General features: G+C 39.1%; 1 protein-coding gene across 1 annotated transcript in view; it reads left to right on the top strand.

The window, feature by feature from the left end:
• The window catches only part of lrrc4ba (leucine rich repeat containing 4Ba), a 29,151-nt gene extending 15,884 nt beyond the window's left edge, over positions 1-13,267 (top strand). The window contains exons 3-4 of the mRNA XM_079457284.1: positions 7,215-7,724; positions 9,193-13,267. Of these exons, the coding sequence (XP_079313410.1) occupies positions 7,479-7,724; positions 9,193-11,136 (2,190 nt within the window). The 5' untranslated portion in view covers positions 7,215-7,478 and the 3' untranslated portion in view covers positions 11,137-13,267. The remainder of the gene's footprint in view (positions 1-7,214; positions 7,725-9,192) is intronic.
• The last annotated feature ends 14,340 nt before the right edge of the window (positions 13,268-27,607 follow it).

Here is a 27,607-nt window from a genome sequence, read left to right as displayed (position 1 = left end):
CATTCAAGAACATCAAAATCAATAAGTAATAGGCTATTTTCTATCCGGGTTTTGAGTCCAGCTCAAGAAAAGCTCAGTTTTTAAGGGCGGGTCGCATTGAAGGCTTGGAAGTAAACACCCACTGCTTTGATTGGATAACAGTTCCAGAAGACAGCAGTGTGCCCTGGGATGTACATTTCTGTTTGTCTGTTTCGCAAGCTACGTGCTTAGTTGGAGCCTTCTGTAAACTTGGTTAGACAAATAGGTTTACACATAATCATGACATAAAGCAATAGTGATGCGTCTTACATATATTTTTACTCGCATAAGATTTGGTCGGATTCAATATTGACGGCACAGCATTGCTTTTTAATCTCAGTCTCTCTGCAAATCCAGCATCGACATGTGCCTTGTTTACAAAGGAATCCACGGTGAAATGAAGCTAACAAATGCTCAATGTTTCACCCACGTGAGCATACTTAAAAATAAACTTCAACTACACATTCCTAATATCAGAATCCAAAGGAAGCGACTGTGTTCTTTCACAACCAGGAGCGGCACAATGTTGCATGTTTGTTGCTTGGTCGCTCTAAATAAAAATAACAGTGAAAGAAAGCTTTACTTTTGCACATATGACACAGGATTAGCTGCTCTGGAGATTGACTAAAGTGCTAAAAGGCTAAAGTGACAGGGTTGCCAGATCATCACAGATACAATAAGCAAATAAAGACAAAGACGACCTAACCTTACATTGCAAATTGTTTATATATTTTATTAGACCAAATAATCTCAAACTCTGCAACAGACCATTTTTTAATAGTTAAGTGCAGAGGCTTTTTTATCTAAGACCAAACAACAAGCATAAAAGAGCTTATTAATAACAAACATGGCAACAACAATAAAAGAGCGCTGTGTGATGCAGCATAAACACAACACAGCGCGTAGCGGTTTAGTTTAAACTGACGGACAAAACAAATCTTTAGCCGAAAAATATGTCCCTATGATTACCAGTTTATTTCAGTAACAAGGACGACTTCAGTTCTGACACTTACAGGATGTCCGTTTGAATACAATGAGCTTTTATATAACAAAAGCTCATGTCAAAATTGGTTTCTTAATTCATGACACCTTTAAAGTCACAATGAAACGGAAGTTGACGTATATCCGAGTAGAACGGCTTCTGAAATTAGAAACAATTTAGGGTGAGGCTTTATTTTGCCCTTTTTGATTGGTTTGTTGTAAGTTGGGCATGGAGGGGAGGGCTAAAAATGCCTGGCCATTGAGTATAGTCCTACCTCTTTTTTGTTGCTTACGTCATGTGGTGAAGAGTTGTTGTTGAGAGGTGGAGAGGAGCTTAATGTTTTTGATTAAAGATTTCAAGTGCAAATGAATAACAAAAATAATGGTGTGCACGGATAAATCATTTATAATAGTCATTGCAATGTAAAACACTTCAAATTTTCCTTTTTAACATAAAAAGTAAAATGCATTAAATGTAATGTCTTTTTTTGTTTGAAAATAGTTTTCCACCCTAATATGTATATCTTTACAAGTAAACTTTACTTGAAGGTTGAAATAAAACACTGAAGGTCTACATGTTTGTGTCATTCTGTGGTCACACTAGACTTCTCATTTCATTGACCTCAATTGATTCGCATGTGAATGTATGTGGCAGACGAAATGCAAGCGTGTGTGTGAACAAAATCTCATTTCACTGTATTCCAAAGGTCAAGTTTGGTCAACTCAGACCTGTGAATTTGTATCACGTGACAATGTTTGACCAAAAGAAGACTGAAACATCATGGCATGACCTTTTCAGTTAGGAAAATTAAATTGCACTTTGTACAATTCAGCTTTACATTAACAAAACAAAAAAACAATAGCATTGTAGTTATGAACTCTTTTAATCTTTTTCTAAAGGATTTTTCTGGTTGTAGCACATATACACATATATCTGTATAAAGATTTAGCATTTTCAAGATCTAGTGTGACCCCAGAATAAGGGGTTCGTGTAGATGTAGGGTCACATGATAGAAAATAGAATCAGTCTGATATGTAAGTCCTCAAAAATACAAATGTGTCTACATATATGAGCGAAAAAAAAAGACAAAGTTTGGTTAAAAAGGTAACCATGGTAACTCTGTGCTAAGATTTAAGTAAGGGAAGAGAGATGAGAGCCTGATTCTCCAGGAGACTGATACAGAACTCAGGCTAAAGGGTTAATATGTTTCAGTGCAGCAGGTTAACCTTTCATCAGACTAAGAGGCCAATGCTGTATTTACACACCAACAGAACACACGCACAGGGGGAGTGTAAGAACGAATTAAAGAGAGGAAGAGACAATAAAGGCAATCAGTGGGTTTAACACTCGGATAGAAAGGGTGTGAGACAGGAAGAGAAAAAATGTAAGCTTGTGTGGCACAGGGCCTGTAACAGGATCACAGTGTCTTGTGTGTGCGCCGCAAACACGTTTTGTGCAAAGGGACACGACGATTCAAACCACATTTCCCAACAGGCTCACAGCTGACTCAATTTCCTGTCATCACTGTCATTTTGGACTCCATTTCCCATCAACATCACAGCAGATGCCATGTCCCATTACAGCCCTTTAATTGGCAGTTGGCACTCAGAGCTAATTGTAGCTCTTGTCAATCATGCACGAAGATGACACAACATAGATGGATAAAATAAGGTCACTGTTATTTCCTGCATGACGTTTTAATAATTATTCTATGGTGAGCACTCTTGCCCCTTTCTTTCAGCTCACACGGTCCAATGGGCATGGCTGGACCAATTTCAGGGGTCCATTTTGTCCCAATGTAATTTACTGTTAGGTTAGCCCGGTTAACATGTACTTGTTTCCTGTCCTTTTAAATGCAGAACATCTTTGCAAATGTAGGCATGTTTCCCATTTGCTCTCATTGTTTCCTTTCCATTGTTTCACTGCCATTAGTCTAGCACAGTATGTATGCCAAATGTGTATATAATTTGAAAAGCATTATTATCATCCCAATAACAGTATTACTTACATTTATGCATGTGGCAGATGCGGTTTTCCAAAGCAACCTACAGTGTATTTGAGCTATACATTTTGGCATTATGTGTATTCCATGGGAATTGAACTCATGACTTTTGCGTTGCTAATACCATGCTCTTTTAATTGATCTACAGGAACAATTATAATTAAGGTTAATAATATTTATTAAATTAATCATCTAATCTAACCCCCATAATGTATTAAGAAGTTAAATTAAAAATTGCAATTTAAAATTGGTCTTGCCTTTGTTCTTAACACATCACAGTACAACCAGCATAAAGTAAGATTTGGGTCCACTTTATAAAGGTTAATACTGTAGCCTATGCCATTATGAACAAGCGTGGCAGGTATTGCTGCAGGTAGTTGTGACAGTATTAGTAATGCCTTAGTTCCAGTGTTTATAGAGCATGGCCTGGGGTTTGGCTTTCTGTAGTCTGTCGTAGCGATAACTTATCGTCGCCTTCTTTGGCCAAGGCCCGCCCAATAGACCAAATGACTGACAGGTAAATCAACCAATCACGTTTCGTTGTGAGCCGCGTTAATGTTTAGAGGTGTGGCAATGTACCCGCAGTAACAGACCGATGAATTCACGAAAATGTCAAAAGTTAACAGCAACAAAATTATTATAAGTTCATGCCGTAAACCTTGCATACTTTTAAGAATTAAATGTTTAGTCGATCGTGATGAATTCTTATAGCAACCGTTGAAAACACGACAGCTTACTTCTTAGATCAGACAGCTTTGTTGTTTCCAGGACGGTCCCTTAAAGAACACGACACACACGTCTACCGGAAATCCTGTGAAATTTAACCAATCAGATGACGACTTCGAACGTGCTGAAGTGTTTCCAAAAAAGTGTGCCATATGCATCAGACGTTCAGCCAACAGAGCGTGGGCGTCTGAGGCTGCGACTAGGCTTTCTTTTATATGACAGCTATACAAATTGCTTTGCCCATAATGCCTGGTTATGGTCACAGTCAAGCGGCAGCAGGGAACATCATATTTGTTCACCTGACTGGAGCGTGTGTTTTAGCTGGGGTTCATCATCTTGTATTTTCTTAAGGGGCCAGTGTATGAAATTTAGTGGCATCTAGCAGTCAGGTTTGCGAATTTGCGAACGACTCACTCCACCCCTCCCTTTTGAAGTGCTACGACGGCTGACACAGAATTAAAATGGTGTCACATTGTTGCATCTTTGCTGAAGGAGATAACATTAACGAAAAACGCACTCTGTAGAGCAGTTTGTCCGTTTAGGGCTACTGTGGAAACAACATGGTGAATATTATGGAAGGGGACCCACAGTGTATAAAGATAGAAATAGCTCATTCTAAGATAACAAAACATAACATTTCATTATGTAAGGTCTTTATACACCTCTGAAGACATAGTTATGTACATTATATTGCAGTTCTGTCGATAGATCCTCCTGAAAACTACACACTGGACCTTTAAGAGACTGGGTCTTATTCAACAGGATATGATAGCATTTTCTAGAACTTCTATTTCTTATAAATAAAATACAAATTAAAATAAAAGATACTGCATATTGCATTCTTTAAACTGGGTTAATATGTGGTGTTTACGGTTGTTATGTGTCGAACATCTTTATTTTACCTTATTACACGGCTCGTTAGAATCGCTTGATTCTGATTGGCCAGTCACAACTTTTGCAGGTTCATTATTCCCAGATATCAACCTCTCAAAACTAATAACACACAGTATCCCAGATGCAGCAAATCATTTTGACAGGTTTTTTGACAAATTAAATATAAATATGTCTTTTAATAACATACATTACAATATATTTCAAAATGACTTTTCGTGACATTTGAAAGTTGTTTCTTACCTTAAAATCGAAAGTAAACTGCGTTTCTTCGCGGAAGGTCTGCATTCGGTAAAAATTCACATTTCCTGTCCAGTTTTTTCTAATGTGGCAAATAGCCGTGTAATAAGCGGAAAATGTACAAGCAACCGGCTGTTGTCGCGAAATAATGTTTATGCGATAATAACCGTCTGCCTGTACATTATCCCTTACATATTGACAACATTTCTTCACATGTGCATTTGCCATAAGTGAATAAAGCACAAAGTTGACAGCACGATTAAAATAAAGAGTTACAAAACATGTATGTGATTCTGACAGGGATCTATTAGTAAATGAGAGCCATTGTACTCCATGCAAGCTTGGGTTGTCATTGTGCATGGCAATGAGGCAACACAATTGGTCTGATCAGTCACTGAAATACACATAGTAATACACAGTACAGACACTGCAGTGCAGTTATCTCTCTACTCTCTATATCTCTACCTGTTTCATATTCAATCCTTTCTGTTCAGCTTTGCTCGTCCTCTCTGGGAGAAATTATGAATTCATGTATCTGTCTCTCTCTCTTCTGTATCCCTCCTTCCCTTCGTTTCTCTTTTTCCCCATTCTCTATTTCATTTTTTTAGCATTTCTTACTTTCTGTCTGTTTCATACTCTCTGTCTCTAGCTCACATTTCACTCTAGTCTCTCTCTCTTTCTCTCTCTCTCTCTCTCAGTATTCATCTATTAGTGTTGATGATTCTGTTCTGGCCCTGCAGCTGTACAGTCATCTATCAGTTTAATAATCTCTATTCTTTTCTTCCTCTTTTCTTTATTTATTTTTACTGTGCCGAGTGTAAAGCCCTGTGTGAAATGAACATGCATGTCAGTGTACGATAATTAGGGTCATCATCATTAGTAATGCTCTGTGTCTCGCTGGATACCCTTATATAGTTACTGGAATCTAAATAATCTGCAGTGAGCGCTGAACCCTCCTGCTTGAGGTTCGAGCTAGCCATCCATCAGCTTTAGCACACTGCACCATATAATGCTGCTCTAAGACCCCATGAGCTTAAAGTCTATGGGCATTAAGATTAGTACTATAGTTCACCCAAGCACTATTATTGTAGTAAGGCACGAGGAATATGAGCATACAAATCGTGCCAGATCTCTTATGAGTTTTTGCTAAAAGGAAAAACAACAGGCTAATAATTGTTTATTTATTCTTAAAAAACATGTGACCAAATCACGTTTGGTGTGTTAATACTACATCACCCAAGATAAGTCTTAACAGCAGATGAACATTTGACCTGCATGTCTTTTCTAATGTACAGTAAATGTGGTCCTGCATATCACCTGTCCTTCCAAAACCTTGTTTGTCAAGATTTGCTGTTTTCATAGGGATTTGAAAAAACACTGTGCTTGTTTTTAAATGATTAAAGACCCACTGAAAGGCTCTGTGCTATCATGTCTCTGAACCGGAACACACTCACGTGCAACCGCTCACGTTGTTCTGAAGCTAAATTAGGACTTTGTTTATGCTGTCAGGATTGCCCACTATCTCCCATATAGTGCACTTTGTGTCATTCTATATGTAGGACATAATAATTTGTGCGAACAAGTGGCTGATATGAGGCACCGCTTCTGCTGAAGTGTAGCATGATGTCACAGAATTTCTCGATTTTTTGAGCGCACGTGCCAGACGTGGCAGTTTCAACGCTTATATCTTCAAATGCGAATTTTGTCAGAGCTTAAGAGTATATCAGTTTATTGACATTCTTAAGGCTAACTTATTATTAATAAAAGCAAAAAAATTCATTTTGATTTCACTGGGGCTTTAAATATTATGTTGACAAACACTTTTTAAAACTTTTTATTGGTTAGATATTTGGAGAACCCTGTGACAAACATAAAGGTGTCTAATAATTAGAGATGCATCAATATATTGGCCAAAAATTGGTCTCAGTCGATAAAAGGTATTTAAAAACAGCCGATGATCAGGGACGATATATCCCGTCCATCAAAAGAGTTCCGGAAAATGCAATGAATATGTGCTCTGATCAAAAATGTTGAGAAACATCCCCAGTTTGATCTTCAATATTAATAGTCATTATATGAATGAATAACATTCAGAAAGTTAAGAAATATCAATTTAATCTTCAGAAATAGCATTGGCATCGAAATATCTCACTTTGAATATTCGACTCGGCATAGAAATTTAGTTTCGGTGCATCTTTACTAATAATAGGCTAACGGTTTATGACAAATATATGTTTATGTGGCATTATGTTACTAACTCTATATGAACCTGAAATAATGTCCATATTTGACTCTCTAAGAGGTATTAAACATGACTTCAGACGTCCTAATTTATCCTTTTTTTCTCTTTTGCAGTAAAACATGTATCCATCACAAAGAGGGCTGTCGAATCAGGAGACCCTTTGAAGCAATGAAGGCACAACGTATGTAATTGTATTGAAGGAAAAAACAAGCTACCGACCAAGGAGGATTTTTTTCTCTTAGAAAAAGCAGACGTGAATTCCATTCCTGGAAAAGCTATAAAAGTTGAGAGACAGACTAATATTCAGCAGGACATCTGCACCTTTAAAACCAGCCTATCAACTTTTGGAATACTGGAAGGGTCATGACCCAGTTGCCATGCGCATCACCACGGTGACCAGCCTTCCTAGTCCCTCCCCCCTCCTCCTCTTATTGGCTCAGTTGCTGTTGCGGGTTATCCTCCCTGGCCAACAGGCAGCAGGAGCCGCTTCAACCTGTCCCACTCCCTGCAGTTGTTCCAATCAAGCTAGTCGAGTGATCTGTACAAGACGCAACTTAGACGAGGTGCCTGATAATATATCAAACAACACACGATACCTCAACTTACAAGAGAACTCGATACAGGTAAATAGTCACCAGACCAATCATTTCCCATCATGCATTGTGAGTGCATCACGTGCCACTGTGTTTGCTTGTTTGTTTTTTATAGACTGAAATATTGAGCGCAATTTATTTTTTCAGTCTCTACAAATACTGAGATTTCGAGATGTTGAGTCAGGCGCTTGTATGACCTACTTTGAGCCTGGAGGTTCGTGTTTATTCTAAAGATAAAGTAATGGCAAACATACAGCGAACCCCAGCACTGAAAGCATTAACAAAAACAACACTATTAAAAAATAAAGCATGATAATAATAATAATGCTTTTCATCAAGGCTCCATTTTAGCATAAAAATTCTGATTTGGTTTGTTGTGTCCTCGAGCCCCACTTGAAATGATTAAAAATCTAAAAATGTTTTAATACCTGAAGGCATCCTAGTTTCTTTGGCTTCTTTTTCTCCCTTAGCAATGTACCACGAGTGCGCTGCTCTGACAGTTTCCACCCTCCTCTTCAACACCCCCATTCCAGTGTGTTTAACACCCTCCACCCCTCCTCTGCTCTATATACAGAGGGTATTGTGGCTGAAGGCCAGCAGAAAGTTTCTCTCTTACCAAGAAAATCAGCTCTGGCTGCATCAAATGCACAGAGCCTTACAAAACCCATAGATTTTTTTGCTAAATTCTAATTACTTAATGACTATTTTAACTTGTTTTTAAGTTGTTTTTCCCCACCACCCTTACACAAAGAAAATATGTTTTCCTACATTAACTGTCACCATTAAATCATTTAATATATATTTAAAAAAATATAAAATAATACAATGATAATATATTACAATATATTGTATAATACATACATGCTTCTCATATATTGAGAAATATTAGCACTTAATAAAATGCAATATATTTTCCCATACTCCTATATATTTTTGTTTTGTAAGGGTAGTGCTTACTGAGATTTATACTTTTTTAATGTGTTTCTGTGTAGTTATATTGCCTTGGGTTTTAAATGTTTTACGTAGTGGTAGGAATATCAGAGATTCACTGGGGAGACTGGTTGGATACATTCTTTTTTTTAAACCATAGATACAGAAAATGTCACTATATTTATGTATAGAGTTTGGATGGAAATTCTTTACATTTTGAGGTGGAACCCCTTGAAATTCACTTCCTGGACTCCATCTGCCGCATTCCCCCCATTTCTAGACCTGGTTATAAGATTAAATTGTAAAGCTATTTATATCAATACAAGTTAAACTATAAAACAAAATAATATATATATATAATTTATTTATTTAAATACATTTATTTAATATACAATAATTATATATATTAAACCTATAGATTTTTGTGAATATAAATTCTGTAAACAGCACTGTTGTACAACATTACCATATTTATTTGTGTTTTGTTTGTTTGCATTGTAATGTTATTGATGAGACATGGATGTCAATAAAGAATACCTATCCTAAAAGTTTTTTTCACTTTTATCAGGTCATAAAATCAGACACATTCAAGCATTTGCAGCACCTGGAGATCCTCCAGCTCTCCAAGAACCAGATACGTCAGATAGAGGTCGGTGCTTTCAATGGCCTCCCAAACCTCAACACTTTGGAACTGTTTGACAACCGCCTCACTCTGGTACCATCACAGGCTTTCGAGTACCTCAGCAAGCTGCGGGAGCTGTGGTTACGAAACAATCCCATTGAGACCTTGCCAGCTTATGCTTTTCATAGAGTCACCTCACTGCGGCGTCTTGACCTCGGTGAACTTAAGAAGTTGGATTATATATCCGACGCAGCCTTTGTTGGACTTATCCACCTGCGCTACCTGAACTTGGGAATGTGTGGCCTGAAGGACATCCCTAACTTGACTCCCCTGGAGCGACTTGAAGAGCTGGAGTTGTCTGGGAACCGTCTGGAAATAATCAGACCCGGATCCTTTCAAGGTCTGAATGCATTGCGTAAACTGTGGCTCATGCACTCTCAAATGTCTGTCATTGAGCGCAATGCATTTGACGATCTCAAGAACCTAGAGGAGCTCAACCTATCCCACAATTCCCTGCACTCCTTGCCCCATGATCTTTTCACACCTCTGCAGAAGCTAGAGAGAGTGCATCTCAACCATAACCCGTGGGTCTGTAACTGCGACGTGCTGTGGCTAAGTTGGTGGCTTAAAGAAACTGTGCCGAGCAACACAACCTGCTGTGCGCGGTGCCATGCACCTCCCTACCTGAAGGGAAAATACATTGGAGAGCTGGACCAGAGCCATTTCACCTGCTATGCCCCTGTTATTGTGGAACCACCTACTGACCTCAATGTGACCGAGGGGATGGCCGCAGAACTCAAGTGTCGCACCGGCACCTCCATGACCTCTGTCAACTGGATCACACCAAATGGAACGCTAATGACCCACGGCTCTTATCGAGTCAGGATTTCTGTTCTGCACGATGGCACACTGAACTTCACCAACGTGACGCTGCGTGACACGGGTCAGTACACCTGCATGGTGACCAACTCAGCTGGGAACACTACTGCAACTGCTGTTTTAAATGTGACCTCGGCAGATTTCAACGTCAACTACACCTACTTCACCACGGTCACTGTAGAAACTGTTGAGACAACAGGAGAGGAAGATTCTGCTTTACGTGTCTTTAATGAGACCTTCATTCAAATCCCTGGATCTACACCCTCTGGGCACCTCTGGCATGATGCTGTCACCACTACTGCTTCTTCTCTGTCTATACTTGGCTCATCCTCCTCCTCAACCAAACCCACGTTCACTGTCCCCATATCTGAGCCTAACTACCCTTCTGGGCTAGATGATGTGATGAAGACCACCAAGATCATTATTGGTTGTTTTGTGGCCATTACCTTCATGGCGGCAGTCATGCTGGTGGTATTCTACAAGTTGAGGAAACAGCACCAGTTGCACAAACACCATGGTCCGGCACGAGCGATCGAGATCATTAATGTTGAAGATGAGATTGGAGCTGGAGCGGGCATTCGTGGCAGTGGCATCTCGGGGGGATCAACAGTACCACAAGGAGGGTCTGGCGGACAGAGCCTGCGGCTTCACCATCCCGAGATTGTCAACCTCCCCAACCTTGCCCGAGCGGAGCATCTGAACCATTACTACAAAGCCCATCACTTCAACAATAACATGATGGGTCTGGGTCTTGGTGGAGGCTCTGGCGGAGGCCTAAATAATAACAACAACCCTTCTCCCTGCTCCCAGAACCAGACTACCCCCATCTCATGCACCCAGGTACCTGTTTCTGCAGGAAGTATGTGCTCCATGCCTTCTTCAATGCCCCTGCCGACCCTTGGCATTCACGGGTCACTGAAAGGCCTGATGAGTAAAGCCCAGAACCCACAGATTGAGCCATTGCTCTTTAAGAGCGGCTCCAAAGAGAATGTCCAAGAAACCCAGATTTGAAGTTGAGAAAGAGAAAGAGGGAGGGAGATAAATGTACAGGGAGACAGAAACAGTTGAAGGGTATTGGCAATTCAACCCTATGGGTATGTTCTCAGGAGTCATGAGAAAAGGTAGAGCCAGCATTGTATGAAATATCAACTACACCAGAATAAGACACAGCTGTGAAATCACTACAAAGTCAATGCGCTGGCACAGTTTTGAGGAGGAAAACAGCAAATCACACCACAGCTGTAATCTTTGACACACTCTGATCCACCTGTATTTGGGTGAACATCAAACTTCAGCAACACACATTTGCCAATACAATATGAATCAATAGATTACTGTTTAATGTGAGGTTGATAATTATGTGCCAAACTTGCACCAATCTGTGCCAAAGCAAAATGTTTGCAGATCAACATCACTACGCATGTGTACAAACACATCTCAGAATGTGAAAGATCAGTATACTAGCTTCACATATACAAAACTCCATACACAAAGCAGAGAGGCTGCAAAAATCTGAATAAACCATACGCACCATTAGGCTGGAAGTTTATATAGAAATACATGAGCATAAGCTGAAGTGTTTACAGAAAGAAGTGGCAGAGAACGAAAGACCACACATGAAAATGGTTTGAAGTGCAAAAGTAAAGCTCAGAGGAGAAAATGGATCATTAAGATTTTGTCATGGTTCACACTCCTGCAGAAGGAAAGATGGATAAGTAGACCAGCACTGTGCAGAGGACTCATGTTCGATCATTATAAACTCAGAATCTCCCGTCTCGCAAAGGCCCTCACATGTGAGGTGAAGAGAGGAAAGTGGAAAAAATACCTACTAAGCAAAAAGACAATGGAAGCTATATCAGTTTTAAGAGAATATATAAACTATGAAAGTACACGTGATATATAAATATATTTTCATCCAGAGAAATAAATTATGAAGAATCTATACATTTTTCTGACTAAAAGCCACGGCTTTTGAAGAACCCTCGTGGGTCTTAAAGGCATTCTGAGGGGTTGAAGAACAGGATGAATATACGAATTCTGGAAATTGTATTTGATTACATTGGCTTTGTTTTTTTAAGTCTTAAAAGGTATCACTTTTCCGGTTCTATAACTAACAGGGTCATTGAGGAGAGGTAATTTTAATTCACATTATAAATAGACTACTGTATAATTCTTCTGGCCTTTGAGATCCAAATCGGGTCAATTTCCGTATCACCATTATCAATGGAATTATAAAGACAGTGATGATGATACGTTGTAATGCAATGAAAGTGTAGAAGCTGATCTACATGCTGCTATACAAAAATGGATTTTAGTGTGACAAGTTATGAAATCCGATAACAAAAAAAAGGTTACGGTTGACATTACAGTAACTATCATCATTATTGAAAACCATCAAGTGTCAACAGCATAGCAGATTGTTTTAGTCGGTTTCTTTGTTTTTACCTAGAGGTGATGTTTGTAATTCATTGTGTAAAAAGTGATTGTCGCTACAGCTGATGATCATCTTGTTGGAAAAGCAGTGGAATTACAGTACCGGAAGCTCTACAGTAAAAAGCCGTAACTACAACAACAAAAAACTCCAAAAAAGGAATCGGATGGGCCTTAAAATGGTTCCCTCAAGGGCCTGAACTCTCCGTTTTGTACAAGACTAAACTTTACCAGGACCCTGCTTCTTTGCCCGTGTGATTCAACATGATTCGGAACAGAACACAAACTCTGGCGATTACTGCAGGGGTAAAATGGATTATAGTGAACACTGTGTCCAGAGATGTGGATGATGGAACTGCTGTTTAAACAGAATTCTGAGGACCCTATTTGAAAGGTAAGAGAACCCCACTCAGTGAGAGAGAATGGAGCTTGGAATTTTTTTAATGAAAATGGACAAATAAAAATTGAAAACTATAGAAACTTATAGAGCTCTTTTAAAACAAAACTATTATGATAAGTGTCTTTCATTATTTGTTTTTACCTAGTTTCATTTTGTTTTTTCTTTATCGAAATCAAGTGTTATCTTAATTGTAATATTGTTATTGTTATTATAATTAGCTAATACTACACTCGTTATAATTATAAAAAATGTTCTGTTAGCAGAAGTCACTTCGAAATTGAAAAAATATAAATATATGGCACACACAACGACAACTGAATTTGTGAAACTTGGTGGCATTGATTTGTTCTATGTTTTTGTCTTTTCTTTTCTCATGTATTTTGAGGTATCACTGTATGTAACCGTTGGAGATTATAGCTTGGAGAAACTTCTCCAGAAGAACAGAGAGAACGTGATGCGGCTGGTGGTTGTGTCTTTCTCTGCACAGAACCAGCTATGAGAGAGATATATACACTTGTTCTGAGAATGTCACCCATTATCATTGCCGAGAAGTGCGGCTGTGCGTGTCAACACCCTGTTGCCACGGCAACACGCCTTTGCGCTAATGTGCCAAACACTGTCGAAGCCGGGGTGCCGTCTTCATGAGTGCCCGTGTCTGTGTTTGTCAAACCTTGTTACCCTACAACTCATACAAATAATCGCTCATGAGTGTGCTGCCACCACCGTGTCAATTGCCATCCGACATATTGTCGCACCCATACTCTGGCACAGGGTCCCAGCAGGTTCCTATGGTGAGGTTTCCCTGGCAACTGTTGCTGCTGCGACAGTCCCCATCACAGCATTCAGGTCTCGGATGCAAATGTGAGAACGGAGGCAGAATAGGACGCCATTTACGAGGACATATCCGCCTCGCTTACCCTGCACTGTGTTATCCATGTTCTTAATTCAGAAATTTGCATATTTACGGCACTAAGACTGCACCTTGGCTTTGCATTTCAATAAACCGCCTAATCATTGACATTCATGAACCTGGATTAGCAGTTAGCGAGATGTCCGTATCTAATAAACCATTAATCTTCCATAGGTACATCCCTTAAACTACATTTATTCATATTCTCCCTCTCATACCAGTGATTTGCATATGCTCATTCGGTTCCTGAGCGATTAACATAAACATCTGTTTGTGAGTCCATATGTGCGTACCAGAGAGCAATCGTGTTCCGTTTATGCTTGAGGCATCTGCTTTCTTTCCAAAGCAACTTATAAGAAAGTGTTGCCAAGCAGACTGGTTGCAGGACAGGGCAGAGACTGTTATAACATATCACATATCGCATCCTCTCCGAGCTTACATTTTATAAAGCTTCTTAAAGTCTTTATAAAGCATTTGAAAGCTGTGTCAAAGGTATAAAGACGGGATCCTTTCTCTTCTTCGTAGCACTGCGGTATCTGAGTCACAGGGATGGAAACTTAAGACACACACACTGATGAATCTGAGCTCTCTCATAAACATACTTTGCAGAGAAAAACCTGCCCACCAGCCGGTTAGGATTTATGCAAAGAGCATCCGAGAGTGTGGTGTTGTGGGTTAGGCTTAATCGTGTGTCACTGTGTGAGTGTATGATTACTACAATTGCTCAAGAAATTGGCCATATCAGCTTTTGTAAGCTTATTTTAAGACGTTCATGTATTTTCATCAATGTTTCAGTATTGATATGGTTTTGTTGCCCTCGTGTGTGTTTTAAAGGAAGACTGTGTTTTTGTTGTCTTTGAGTCTCCATTTGCAAGGTGTGTGAGTGCGTGTGTGTGTGTGCGTGTGCGTGTGTGTGTGTGTGTGCTTGCGTGTCTGAGTTGACACATCAGTGTGTTTTTTACTGTGTTAAGAGAAAAGACTGTCATGAGAGAAGATGAGAGGCAGGCATCCATTTTAAATCCCCAGTTTAAATCACTTTAGCATATTTTTCCTAGCTTCAGGCTTGTGTGTGATCTTCTGAATAATACTTTTACTCGAATGTGAAAAAATTCTGCTGGGGTTTCATTTGCATCATTTTATTCCTAATACCCCAATCTAAAAGTCAGGGGGCAGCCTTTTAAATTTTCGACTGGTTAAAACAGCAGCCGCTTCTCTTATATCAGTGGCCCTGATACTGTATACATGGTCATACATTGAGATGATACATATTTATAATGCTCTTTGTTTTGTGATAAAGTTGCACTCATGCTAGGGCTTTGACAGACAAATCTAGGGCAGTTCTTGCTTTTGGGCTTATTCCAACGTTTACTTCAAAGATTTGTTTTTGGTTGTCGGCACTTTGGTCCTGCATTCATCAGAGCAGGTCTATTGTTTCATCTATTGCTCTGTTGGGCCATGAGGTGTCAAAATCTGATCCACAACACCAAGAATAGGAGTTTCTGAAGAATACACAAACAACTACCTAGTAAGAAATACAAATCTTTAATGGGTTCTCCTGGATAGCAGAGAGTTCAAAATAGAGTAAATTTGACTTTTTTTCTGTTAGACTTTTCTCCTAAAAACAAGAAACAGAAATCTGCAGGATCTGAACTCTTCTTTCTCAAACCAAACAATCTTTTATGTTTTATTTGATAGCTCTGTAGTATTTTCTTAATGTATTTCTACAATTGTCAAGGATGGAATGCAACATTTATTTATAGTGAATACTTAAAAACAGCTTAAATACTCCACAATTATTTTCAGGTTTTCTTAATTTACTATTTATAGATGTTTAAGTAAAATACTAATCTTTAGTTTTATTCTTTGAACTAGTGAAGATTTCTTCCAAATTAAAATGGTTTCTTATTTGTCTTTATTGAGACCATTTAAGGATCCGTTTAAAAAAAATGAATATATGATTAAATAAGCTTGATATTTATGCATATTTTCATCCTCTTAGTCTTTAACATTGCTGTTAGGTAACTTTATGTAATTCCTGAGGTTTGTTTCTGTTTAAATGAACAGATACTAAACTGGAATTGCCACAATACATTCAGAAATGCACGTTGAATGCAAACTGGAGTGATCTCTTTTTAAGTCTCACGAGCAATAAAAGAGCAACATTCAGTTGCGTCCATCCTAAAAAAACCTCATAGCCCGGGTGCTGGTAGATCCACAGTGATGGGTTCATCTCTAAACCAGCTGCATGGGATGGTGTCATTCTTCACATATAACACTGGTTCATTGTAATTGTCAGGGCTAGACAGAATAGACAAATCTTTCATGACAGGGTGTGGATGTATATTGTGTCCCTAACAAACGCAATTTTTACACAGCCTGTCACAGGCCTCCGACACTGATTCTACCACTTGTGACCCTTGTTTTAAAGACAGCTCTGCACCACAAGTGTAACCTCATGCATTACTGATTATTTGGTCACCCGGTGCCCAAAAGGAACACTGGCCACATGCCAAATGTGAGTTAAAACATGGCCAGTCCCCTTATAAAAGACTTCAACATAGTATGGCATACATTCATTGATGTGATAGGCTGTCCACTTGCTGATGTAAAATTTTATGTGATTCAAGAAAACTCACACTGCAGTATAGGGGGCAATTCTCGCTATTAGCAAACCATTAACTATGACTTTTCCCCAATAAACTCTTAATTTGTTGCTTATTAAAAGTTAGTAAAATCGTTGTTAGATTAAGGAATTGGGTAGGATTAGGGATGTGGAATATGGCCATGCAGAATATTCGCTTTATAATGACAAATAAACAGCCAATATGCCAATAATACGTATGCTAATAACAACCAGTGAGAATTACCCCTTATACTGAAGTTTTACCAAATTTCAGTGATTTACTTTGCAACATGAATCCCATTGAAATCTAAATGGTCTGTTTTTTGTTTTATACAACCTACATTAAAGCAAATAGCAAAAATAATACATTGCTCAGAGGTCCTTAATAATGAATGCCCTGTAATGGCAATGTCTGTTTTGTTGGTTGTTTATATTTTCACGCCTGTCATTTATTTTAACCATCGTTGAATACCGTAACAAAAATAGTAAAAATATCTCAAATTATGCTAAATACAATATCATGGCTGGTAAAAAACACATTTACGGCCAGTATTACCAAAATTATCATTGGCAGGCGTGGCAATGGGTACATTTTAAAGTCCGCTGACTGCTTTGCTGGTTATGAAACACAGAACCTAATTTTATCTCCTTTTTACATCTCAAACTGACAAACTCCTGTTGAATTATGCATGATTATTGTAATTGGCCACGTATTACTGTTATTTGTTGCATACAGAACTGTTGTCGGTCTGTTCTGTAGTTAAGTATGAAAAGAGAGAGAGAGGGCCAGCGTGTTGTAGAAAACTTATTTAGCCCCTGAGATTTAGTGTGTGTGGCAGATTTGGAATTGAGCATTAAAGAAGCGTATGTGTGTGTGTGGCACACACATGATTTATCGCGATCGGGCGTGCGTAGTTTGTTTGAACGTGTGCCTGGTTTGTCATTGTAGTTGTTGTGTGGGCTGTCTGATACCTATCAAGACATTTATGTGTGTGTGTGTGTGTGTGTGTTTGAGGAGTTTCATGTAGAGAATGAGATCAGCTGTTCGCAGCATCTCTTTGCGTCATCGTGGTGATCAGTACAAGAGCCCGCAGCAGCTTGTCAAACACTGATTGCTCCCGAGTACACACACACTAATGCAAGATTGTATCCCAGATTCTCACCTCAGTCAATATAGCAAGCTAATGCTTGGTGTTCAAATTAAAGCAAAGCTTTCGGAGGTTGTGAGGGCGGTGAGAAGTGGGTCTTGCAAGCGGAAAACAGAGGCAATGGATAACATGTAAAAGCAAAGATGTTTTTCAGTGATGTCATGTTTAGGACCTTAAGATCTTTTTTGGATACAACTTCTGTAGTTTGTTTTCTTGTTCTAAAGCGGAACATTTTTATTGCAAAGTCGCTTTTTAATATTAATCTCCATCTGACATCATGGAGGTGCTGACCTCATGTTGTAACACATTTAAACCCTCTTGGCCTGATTTTAGAAATAACTGGGAAGGCTGTGACAGCACTTAAGGGGCTCAAGTCTAGGGACTACGAACACTGCTTACCTTTTTTGAGATCGGTTTTGTGGCTTAGTTTGGTCTTTTTTGGGTCATGAAGTATGGCACGAGGTGTCCCTTTTGATAGCGGCAATGTGAATATGCGGCACCTTGTTTTGTGTGTTCTTTCCTGGAAACAAAATTGTTTAAGGCAATTTGCTATAATAAATTGTGCAATGGCTATAAAGATGAAGTTACAGTTGAGCGAGTTCGCCATCAGGCATAAATTATATTGCCAAGTTTTAGTTCCCATAGCAAATTTCATAGATCTGTCTGGACAAATTTCTCAATATTGTTTTCATTTTCTTTCAATTCCGCGTGCCCTCCCACAATGCGCTTTGGTTTGGAGACACAGTGATCTGTTCTGCTCCTTTGGTCTAGAAAGTCCTATGACACTCCATCTTGTTCAGAGGGTCTGCCAGCATCCTGAGTTATTCGGCCCTGTTAAAATCGCTGAAGCAGCATTTTAGCTTCTCTCTAGGGATGAACTAGGGGTTGAGCTTCAGACTTGTGCCCTTTCTGGCTCTACCGCTCCCAGTGCAGTTATTGTTCATGGGTTTTGGGCACGGTAATGGATAGTTGGCCAGTTTGATGTTTGTTCAAAAGACGTTTAAAAGTAAGGATTTGTGTAATAGAAGCGGTTCGCTGAAAAACTTTGAAGTGCACAATCTCAAGCCATTCTCCAAACCCCCTAGATCCCTGCAGAGGGACTGGTGAGAGAGCAATGAGACGTGACCTAATCATTTTATGAGGAACCAGCTCACGCTGTGATGGCATGGAGCTACCCAGGCTGGAGCTCCAGGAAAACCTGATCTGGGTTCTCTGGGTCAGAGTACCGATGCTGACAGAGACTATGCGAAAAGGATCTGACCCAACTGCTGCCTGAAGCAGCGGAACGTAGAGCAAGATTTGCACAAGAGGCGAAACTTAAGCATGCCATTGTCTCAGTGCATAAAATCTGTACAGACATTTTGGAGCAATAACTTTAAAAGGCAGAGAGCGGTGCAACAAACATTCATCAATATGAAATAAAGTTTAACTACAATTATTGATTTTACTTTAAACTTTTCGAGTTTTTAATTTGAGCCATTGAGTTTCTCTCTATCTCTCTCTTATCCAAGTCTGTTGTTTGAATACATCATTGTATTACCCCAAAGGCAGACCCATTAAAGTCACTTTCAGCCTCTCTAAATAGTTATGCGACTGTTCTTAACAGCATTTGAAGTTAACTCTTTTAGTTATTTCACTCTGAATTTTTAATGTACAGTCAGAAGAATATTTAAAACATTAAGTTTTATGCATCCTTGTAGATGGGCCTACAAATAGACCAGAGTGGCAGAATTGTCTAGGGCAGCAGGGGGTGCTGTTCTGCACACAGCTCTAACATGGACTCCTAGGGTCACAAATTTGGCTGATCTGCTGCTGGATGGCCCAGTCAGCCCCTGCTGGTTTATTTTCTTACTACAACTTGTCTGCCTCCAAAGAGCATTTTTCTTAAAAAAATTGTTATATTCAGGCAAAATTTTATTTAATATTGTTTTAAAAATGATATAGTAGATAATTTCCAGCAACGCTATCTTGAAATCATAACATTAAAAACGTTTTTGTTTGCTGTTTGCTGACATAGATTTGCTCAGAATAGTCACTAGTGAAGGGTCCATCAACATTGTCATGACATTATTTTCCTTTGCCTCCAGAGTAATTAGTCACGTGACATCAAAGGTTTAGTTTATTGGCTAAAAAGGAAACAAGTGCCCATGAGCGATGGCAGATTTCAAATCATGCAGCTGCTAGCCAAGAAACCACAGATGAAATGAAAGAGACCATTACCAGAGGTCTAATGCCCTCTTTCCTAGTACAACCATACATGCAATAAAATGCAAACAAATCCCCCATACTGACAAAGTGATGTTTCAGTTTAATTAGTTTATTCTTAAAACACAACTGTACTGTAATAAAAAAATCCTTTAGACCTTAATGTCTTGATCGGATACCTGCCTCAAATCAGCTGGTAAATTTGTGATGAAGAGCAAGAGGAGAGAAAATAGAAAGAGAGTTGAGCCTAGTTGTCATAGGGCATTCGGACATGTCTTGTCACTTTTGATCATGTCTTATTTGAGTGTGTGTGTTTGTGTGTGTGTGAACGCTTGTCTGTGACAGCATCAAGAAAAAAAAGGTGTTCATATATCAACAAAACAAAGTGTGTGTGGGCAAATTGTATGCATGTGTTTGTGTATGTGTAAACATATACATTCTAAGTGTGTGTACGTGCGATTATGCTTTGGTCATGTCAACATTTTGTGTGAGAGAGAAATTGCAGATGTCTGTCTGTCTGCTAAATTGAGCAGTCATGTGATTTGTGTGTGTGTCCGTGTGTTCAGGGACATTGCTGTGCTTGTATGTCAAGCATTGCTTTGGGCTGTGATGACCTCACTGTTAGTAACCTGCAGGAATGTGAGGCGCACTGCTGACATCACCCCCTCTCCTCTTTTCTCACCCTCTTCCTCCTTTCTTACATCTATATCTTCCATCAGACCTTTTCTTTCTGAGTCACCGGCTAAAAGAGAGAGAAAAATGGGCGACATCTTATCCTCCTCATTCTGCCCTTTAACCTTTCTATTGTCTTATTTGAGAAGATTTCAAAAAGATCTTCATATCTAAAATCGCTGAATTTTGTGGCATTTGAACCAGAGTTTGTTTGGACTTTCACCTCGGGCCTTTTTAAATGTTACGCAGTCTTGTAGTTGCTTTATAAATCTATGAGTAAAAAATTTTACAACACAACATTTATTTGGTTTTGAATCCACTTTGTTACTGTGACTGCATTTGCCCTACTATTTCTCTCAAGGCAGATATTTATACCTTTCTTTTGCAAATAGCAGAACACTGCAAGTTGTTATAAAAACTTAAATTAGAGTTAGAAATGGGACATCTTTTGCACTTATTTTGCACAATTTTAAATAAATTTGTGCTATATTCAAAATTTTCATCATAATACACTTTAGTAAAAAACACACGCATCATAATTATGATTTGTTTATGATTTTCAATAGCGTTCACTTTACCAGGCAGGATTGATCCCTCTCCTTTTTCTCTCTCTCTCTCACTCCATCATCCTAAAGAGCCAGAAATTCATGACTGTCTGACATGCAAACACACACACACTGCAACCACCATCCTTGAGAGAGAGAAAAAAACAAAAACACTACAGAGAAGCAAACTGATGCCTCAGATATTTCCTTCCCTCTGTCCAATTAAACATTCCCCCATCTGCCACCCTGAGCTGCTCTAATCCCTCTGAAATATTGAAAGTAGTTGCTTTTTGAAACGTGATTGTTTAACCTGACTTTGTTTTAAAGCGATTAGATAAATCACTCTGGAATGTGTGTATTATTAACATCTGAAATGTGTTGTGTGTACGCAATGCGTGTGTCTGTGTGTGTGTGGAGGAGGGCAGATTCGTTCTGCTGTAATGGTTCTGTGCCAAATCTTTTTCAGACCATTCAATCTCTGTTCATGTGCCATACTGATAAATTTATGGAATAAAAATGTTCTTTTTTCACAAAATGAGTCTTGAACTGTGGGTGGTTATTTTGGATGTTTGTCATGTCGAAAACAGGATCAAACACACACTGAATGCAACATGGGGGTGTGAGAATCTTAAAATTCAACACGAAGCAACATCTTATATCTTGGAATAAAACGGGATATTTAATATTGGGCAGATTTTTTAATACATGCAATGTATCACATACAAAAAGAAGGTATGCGGAAAATAAAATGAAAAATGTGTTTAAAAAGAAGTATCAGTGATCAAGTTTTCAGAAAGTGCCCTTATGGATGTTTGTACAGTAAAGGAATTGTTGTGTGTTTGGATGTCATTGTGCCAGCGTCTTTATAGCTGCATTGACACTCGAGCTGTGACTTGCTGGCTGTAGGGTGTTTAAATTGACCCCGGTGGCTGACCTCCGCCTGCGCTGTATGTTGTGCAAAAGTGTGTGTGTGTCTTTCTCTGGGCTGATGTTTTGCCTGCAGTCTACATGCCTCATGTGCTTGGTGGGGGTTAGCTGAGGGGTCAGTGTCTGAATACTGACTCAGGGGTACAATTATTAACTAACCCAAGGGTATGTGTGTGACTGTGCTTATTTGTCTGTGTGCAAGGGGGTGGCAGTGCATGTGTGCGTTCCTTCATTTGTATTTTGCATATTAGATCCAAAAACAAGGAAAAAGTGCAGAATGTTCCAGAGCGGAACCGTGCTCTACTTGTTCTGCGTAAAGGTTGACATTTCATTTCACCCCAGTGGAAGTGTTTGCTGATGACGTGAACAAAAGCGGTGCAACCTCAGATGTTTATGGGCATGTGTGTTTATGAAGTGACAGCTTTGAATTGGTGAAAATTGTGTCTTTTCTCTCTATAATGATAGTATCATGGTAGCATGACACCATGCTAATACATTCACAAATTTGGTATATGTTTTTATTCAGTGCGACTTAAAGTGCATTAAATGTATATACAATTTTGGCAATATTTTGACAACATTTTAGACATGAACATGTACAATAGTAGTACGACGGCAAGCATACAAAATCCTGTGGTATATAAATATACGTTGAAAACATTCAGTGCTATGTTATTTATAAAAATACAATGGTATACCTCAAGTACCCAAGTAAACAATATAATACTTTATTGTAAGGAAGATTTCGAATGTTGTCTTTGCAAATTGTGTGTTGTTGTGTGGGTGTTAATGTTCACCCTCACGTCTGTGCTCCAACTTAAAGGAATATTTCCCATTAAAAATAATTTGAAAATATGTCATCATTTACTCACCATTTCTCCATTAGGAGACAAAAGAAGATACTTTAAAGAATGTTGGTAACTGAACAATGACGGTATCCATTCATTTCTATTGCATGGACACAAAAGCAATCTGGGTAGCTCCGTTTTTCGTTTACCAACATTCTTCTTCTTTTGTGTTCTAAGGAAAGAAGGTTTGAAATGACAAGACTGTGAGTAAATCATTACAAAAGTTTAATTTTGAGTGAACTATCGCTTTATCACAACACCTCTTAAACTGAAAGCTACATGTACTATATTGAGCGCTACGTTATGAATATATTTTCTTTCTCTGCAAGTTTTCAGATTAAGAATCTATTTCTTGTTGTGAGATCGCTATTAAAGCTGTCATTGAGTCCTTTGCGGAGTTTTATTTCCACTTTCTGTGGCTTAAAACCCATCCATCTTCTGCAGCCCAAGTTTGATGAAATGAATGCGGCCCTACCACAGGTCAACACAGGTCTTTGATCTCTGCACTGACTTAAGAGCCATACCCTCCACATGCCATCCCCCTTTGAGCAACCAGTCCCCGCCTCTGCCAATCCGCTCTGTGCTGATACAGTTGTAACCTTGGATACAAGGGCTAATCATCCATCCCATAACTACCCTTTCAATCTACCCCAACCCCCCGCCCCACTTTTTCCTAACCGTAATGATGGTATGTGACAGTTTCCGTATATTTACGGGGTTTGCTGTAATTTTCCAATGATCAACTCTCACATCATGTTGTCTCTTTCTGGTGTGTCATCATCTTGCTCTCTCTCTCTCTGTCTCTGTCTCCTTTGTTTGTCCTGTAGAAGGACGTTTGTTTTCCTGTGGGGAAAAGGAAAATCAACGCTAAAAGATGAGTTATTGATTGCAAAGCAGGGTGCAGGATTGAGTAAGTGAGGGACAGAAAGAGGATGATAGTGGGGTGGGGGGGGGGTTGAGAGTACAATGACACATCAACAACATTACACATAGCAGCAGGCTTATCTGTGAGATATATGGCTTTGCACAATTTTAAACATACGCAAGTGCAGCATACAATAGTTAAAACTTGTTGACTTGTTGGTGCTTTTCCCCACTTCTGGGGAAATACAGATGTTACAGAAATTGTTCATGCAAAATTATAATTTTGGCATTTTTACTCCCATACTCAGTTCCATAGGGTTTTAACTTTAAGAAATAAGCATGCATAAGTCATTATTCAGTGAAAGATGACATCCTTGAATGCCTCAGTCCCTTTCAAGCTCGGAACTAGGCTGGCTCGACTAGGGGGAGCAATCATATGGTTGAACAGATACAGAATATACGTTTACTCTGATATTTTGTCTCCTTGGAATTATAAAGTTCTATCTTTATTCCGAGCAGTTTTGAGATACTGAGCTTCAAAGGTCCTGCATTCTATTTGACTCTGTAGATAAAACCTTTAGATAAAAGTCCCAAAATGTACATAACATAAAGAAGACAATATCACATAATGTTAAGTTATCACAAAATAAGAATATGCCAATAACTCAATTTTGACAAAAATGTTAGATAGAACCTTCTAGTCTGCAGTCAAAAGCTCGAAATTTCTAGAAAATTAAATCAAACCTCTTTCGTATGATTTTAACGTTGAGTAAGAAGCATGCATAAGTCATTATTCAGTGAATTAATTGTATTTGTCAGCTGGATATTTTTTGGAGGCGCATAAGAAACACTGGAGAGGCAACCTAGCCCCCCCAGACCAGGCCCTATTCATTGCAATTGCACAAAGGACAGATACAACTCTCAAAATGTCTTCTTATAAAACATAATCACATGAGTATGTAACATTACACACAATGAGAAAATAATACCTCAATGTCTACTTTAAAAAGTTGTTTTCACAGTGCATGCGATGTAGGGCTTGATTAAAAAGTCTGTACCGAAGCTTGCAAAATATGTGCGAGACAGCAAAATTTAAAGGTCTAACGCTTCACACCTCTGTCAGATACGATCATTTAAGGCAATGAGAGAGCAAATACAGCCTATATCCTACTTCAATAAATGACTTCTGTCTGTATCTTTAAAAAAAGCTCTAAATGATCAATTAGGGAAGCATTACGAAGCATGTTCTCCTTAGCATGGAGAATCATTATCCATGTTTTCTCCTAAACATAGAGAAACGAGAATTAAAAACACTTGTTCGCTGCAGAATGACAGAACATCAGGTTACATCACAAATGTCACCACGGTCACCGTTGCTATTGGAGATATGCTGTTTCCATGGCAGTGAGGGGCTTGAGGATCTGTGTGCTCAGAGTTCAGAATCATTTTTCTGGGTATAGACGCACAGCAATGCAGAGTGCTTTAAAACATTCTGTTCTTATGAGTCTATAATCAGCACACGTATACAGTACACGTGTAAAACGCATCACAGTTTGTCAAAGGCAACATCATGTCTTGGTTGCACAAAAGCGGATCATTAAGGGGTCAATGCTGTTCACACTAGCAGCTAGCAGAAAAAAAACAAATGAGATCTATTTAATAAATCCATTTACATAATTGTTTTTACAGGCAGCAATGCGATTAGATGGTGAGCAAATGGAGACTTTTCAGTGTTCTGCTTTTTAGATTGTTCTCCTGAGAAGCAGACCAAATGTGATCACACTAATGTGTTTCCTATATAATTTCAGGAGATCTCAACAGTGTCTCAAATTGTGCTCACGTTTTTGGATATTTTGTCGTCTGCAAATATATGGTTCTATCTGCCTTCTGAGCAGTTCTGAGATATTGAGCTTCAACATTTCTGCATTCTATTTGACTCTGTAGATAAAACCTTTAGATAATAGTCCCCAAATGTAAACAACATAAAATGAAAATATCACTTAAAGTAAACAAGTTATTACAAAATAAGATGACCTTGTACAGTAATTCCAAGGCGACAATTTGTCTGCAGCCAAAAGCTCGAAATTTCTAGAAAATGAAAACAAAGACTAATTTGGGCATCTGAGCTTGTCCTCTATATAATGTATAGTCAAAAGTTGTATTGTTGTGTTATTTCTGTTTTGTTTATTTAAATCTCTCTTATGCTATTTTATATTATACATATGAATAATAAAAGAATATATTATTAAGGGTTTGTTTTATCTAACTTTTTGCTGTCACACCATAGGACACATTTATGGTTCATTCGTCAAGTGCCCATATATATTTGGTACCAATATGTACTTTTGAGGTACTAAAATGCACTCTTTATGTGTAAAAGTGTTTTGCTTTTGTACTTTTTTTCTGAGAGTGCATCGACTTACACTTGACAGTCTCACGTCCACGTGTTCTTTATTACTGGATTGCTGCGATTTCAACAGGAGGTGATGGCAGCCAGCGTTCAATTAAATTAGTGATATCAAAGCAGATCTATTTATAGATTAAACCTAGAAAATCCTTTAGGAAATCAAAGCACACTATGTGGGGTGGAAGAAGAGTTATTTTGTAATAACAGGTGATTCCAGCAGACACTACCTGTTGAGGGTAGATTCAGTACCTGAGTCGATTACCTGGCAGGGTTATTTACTCATTCAAGTACTGAATGTCACAGCTGGATCTTTGGCTCAGGTGTTCATCAGCACACAGACCATACACGTCCCTTGTGTGTGTTTGGACTATGCACACAAACTCCGTAACAAGCATCCATAGGTAGTGCACATACCCAATCGGCATAAAATGAAGTCCGGTGGTCTTAAAACATGACCTTTAATGAAACTGCTTTATTTATAGAGCAATCTGACAGGGATGCTTCGGCCATTACTCGCATAATGGCTCTTTTGGAAATTGATGAATACTTGTCTATATTTGTATTCACGTGGGGAACCAATGTCACATCTCCACAGTTACCCTGGATACCGGCGTCGGCTAAATGACCCAACAATAATACAGATAACAATGGCAGCACTGTTTAAAGACAGACTTTTCAGCCTGCGGGGAGAACAGACAGTAGTGTGAGAGGATAGCAAGATAAACAGCCCTAGTGAGCCTGAGTGGAGAGAGAGAGAGGAGGCGGAGGAGGAGGGAGGAGTAAATACACAATTGGTGATCAGTGAAGTAGCATTAGCATTGTTCACACATCCCCTGCCTCATCTCTCCTAACCCCCCCTCGCTGCCTCTCTTCCTTGCTGCAGCGTTACCATGACGACCGAGAAATGTGGGAATACCTCTGTCCTTCAGAGAGAGGGAGCAAGAGGGAAGTGAAGGAAGGAAAGAAAGAAAGAAAGAAAGAAAGTGTGGGGGTGAGAAGCTGGTTGAGCGACACGGGGATGTAATGCAGAGAGAGAAAGAGATGCAAATAGACGTGGTAAGTGAAATTAGATTTGCTGAGAGACTACATGAAAGGCCTTATCAGAAGAACGGCTGAAGTTACAATCTCATCACATGCTTGCTCACAGAGACTCTGGAAGAGTTTAGAAGCGATGACATTTTTAGAAGAGTCATCGCTGTGACTCAGACAGGACACATTTTCGGAGCTCTCAAAGCGTTGCTATATGTTTATCTCTTCCCCATCCACGTTTCTCACCCTACCTCCTCACGCTATAGCGAGGCCGCCGTTACTATGACGACAAGCGGCCTAAAATAGTTAGCTCTCAGCCGCTGATTTCTACTTGGTGCTGTTTTCTTCTCCTACCTCAGAGCGCACGTCCCCACCCTGCCAAATGTCCACCTTATTGCTCACTTTACTGTGGGACGTGATCCATAGGGGCGCTAACTCTCTTTCTCTCTTCCAACCTTGCTTTACCTTTCTCCC

Source organism: Barbatula barbatula (assembly GCF_947034865.1).
Source record: "Barbatula barbatula genome assembly, chromosome: 5".
In the NCBI taxonomy this organism is placed as follows: domain Eukaryota; kingdom Metazoa; phylum Chordata; class Actinopteri; order Cypriniformes; family Nemacheilidae; genus Barbatula; species Barbatula barbatula.
Note: the sequence above shows the minus strand (reverse complement) of the source record. Positions and strands in the feature narration are given on the sequence as shown.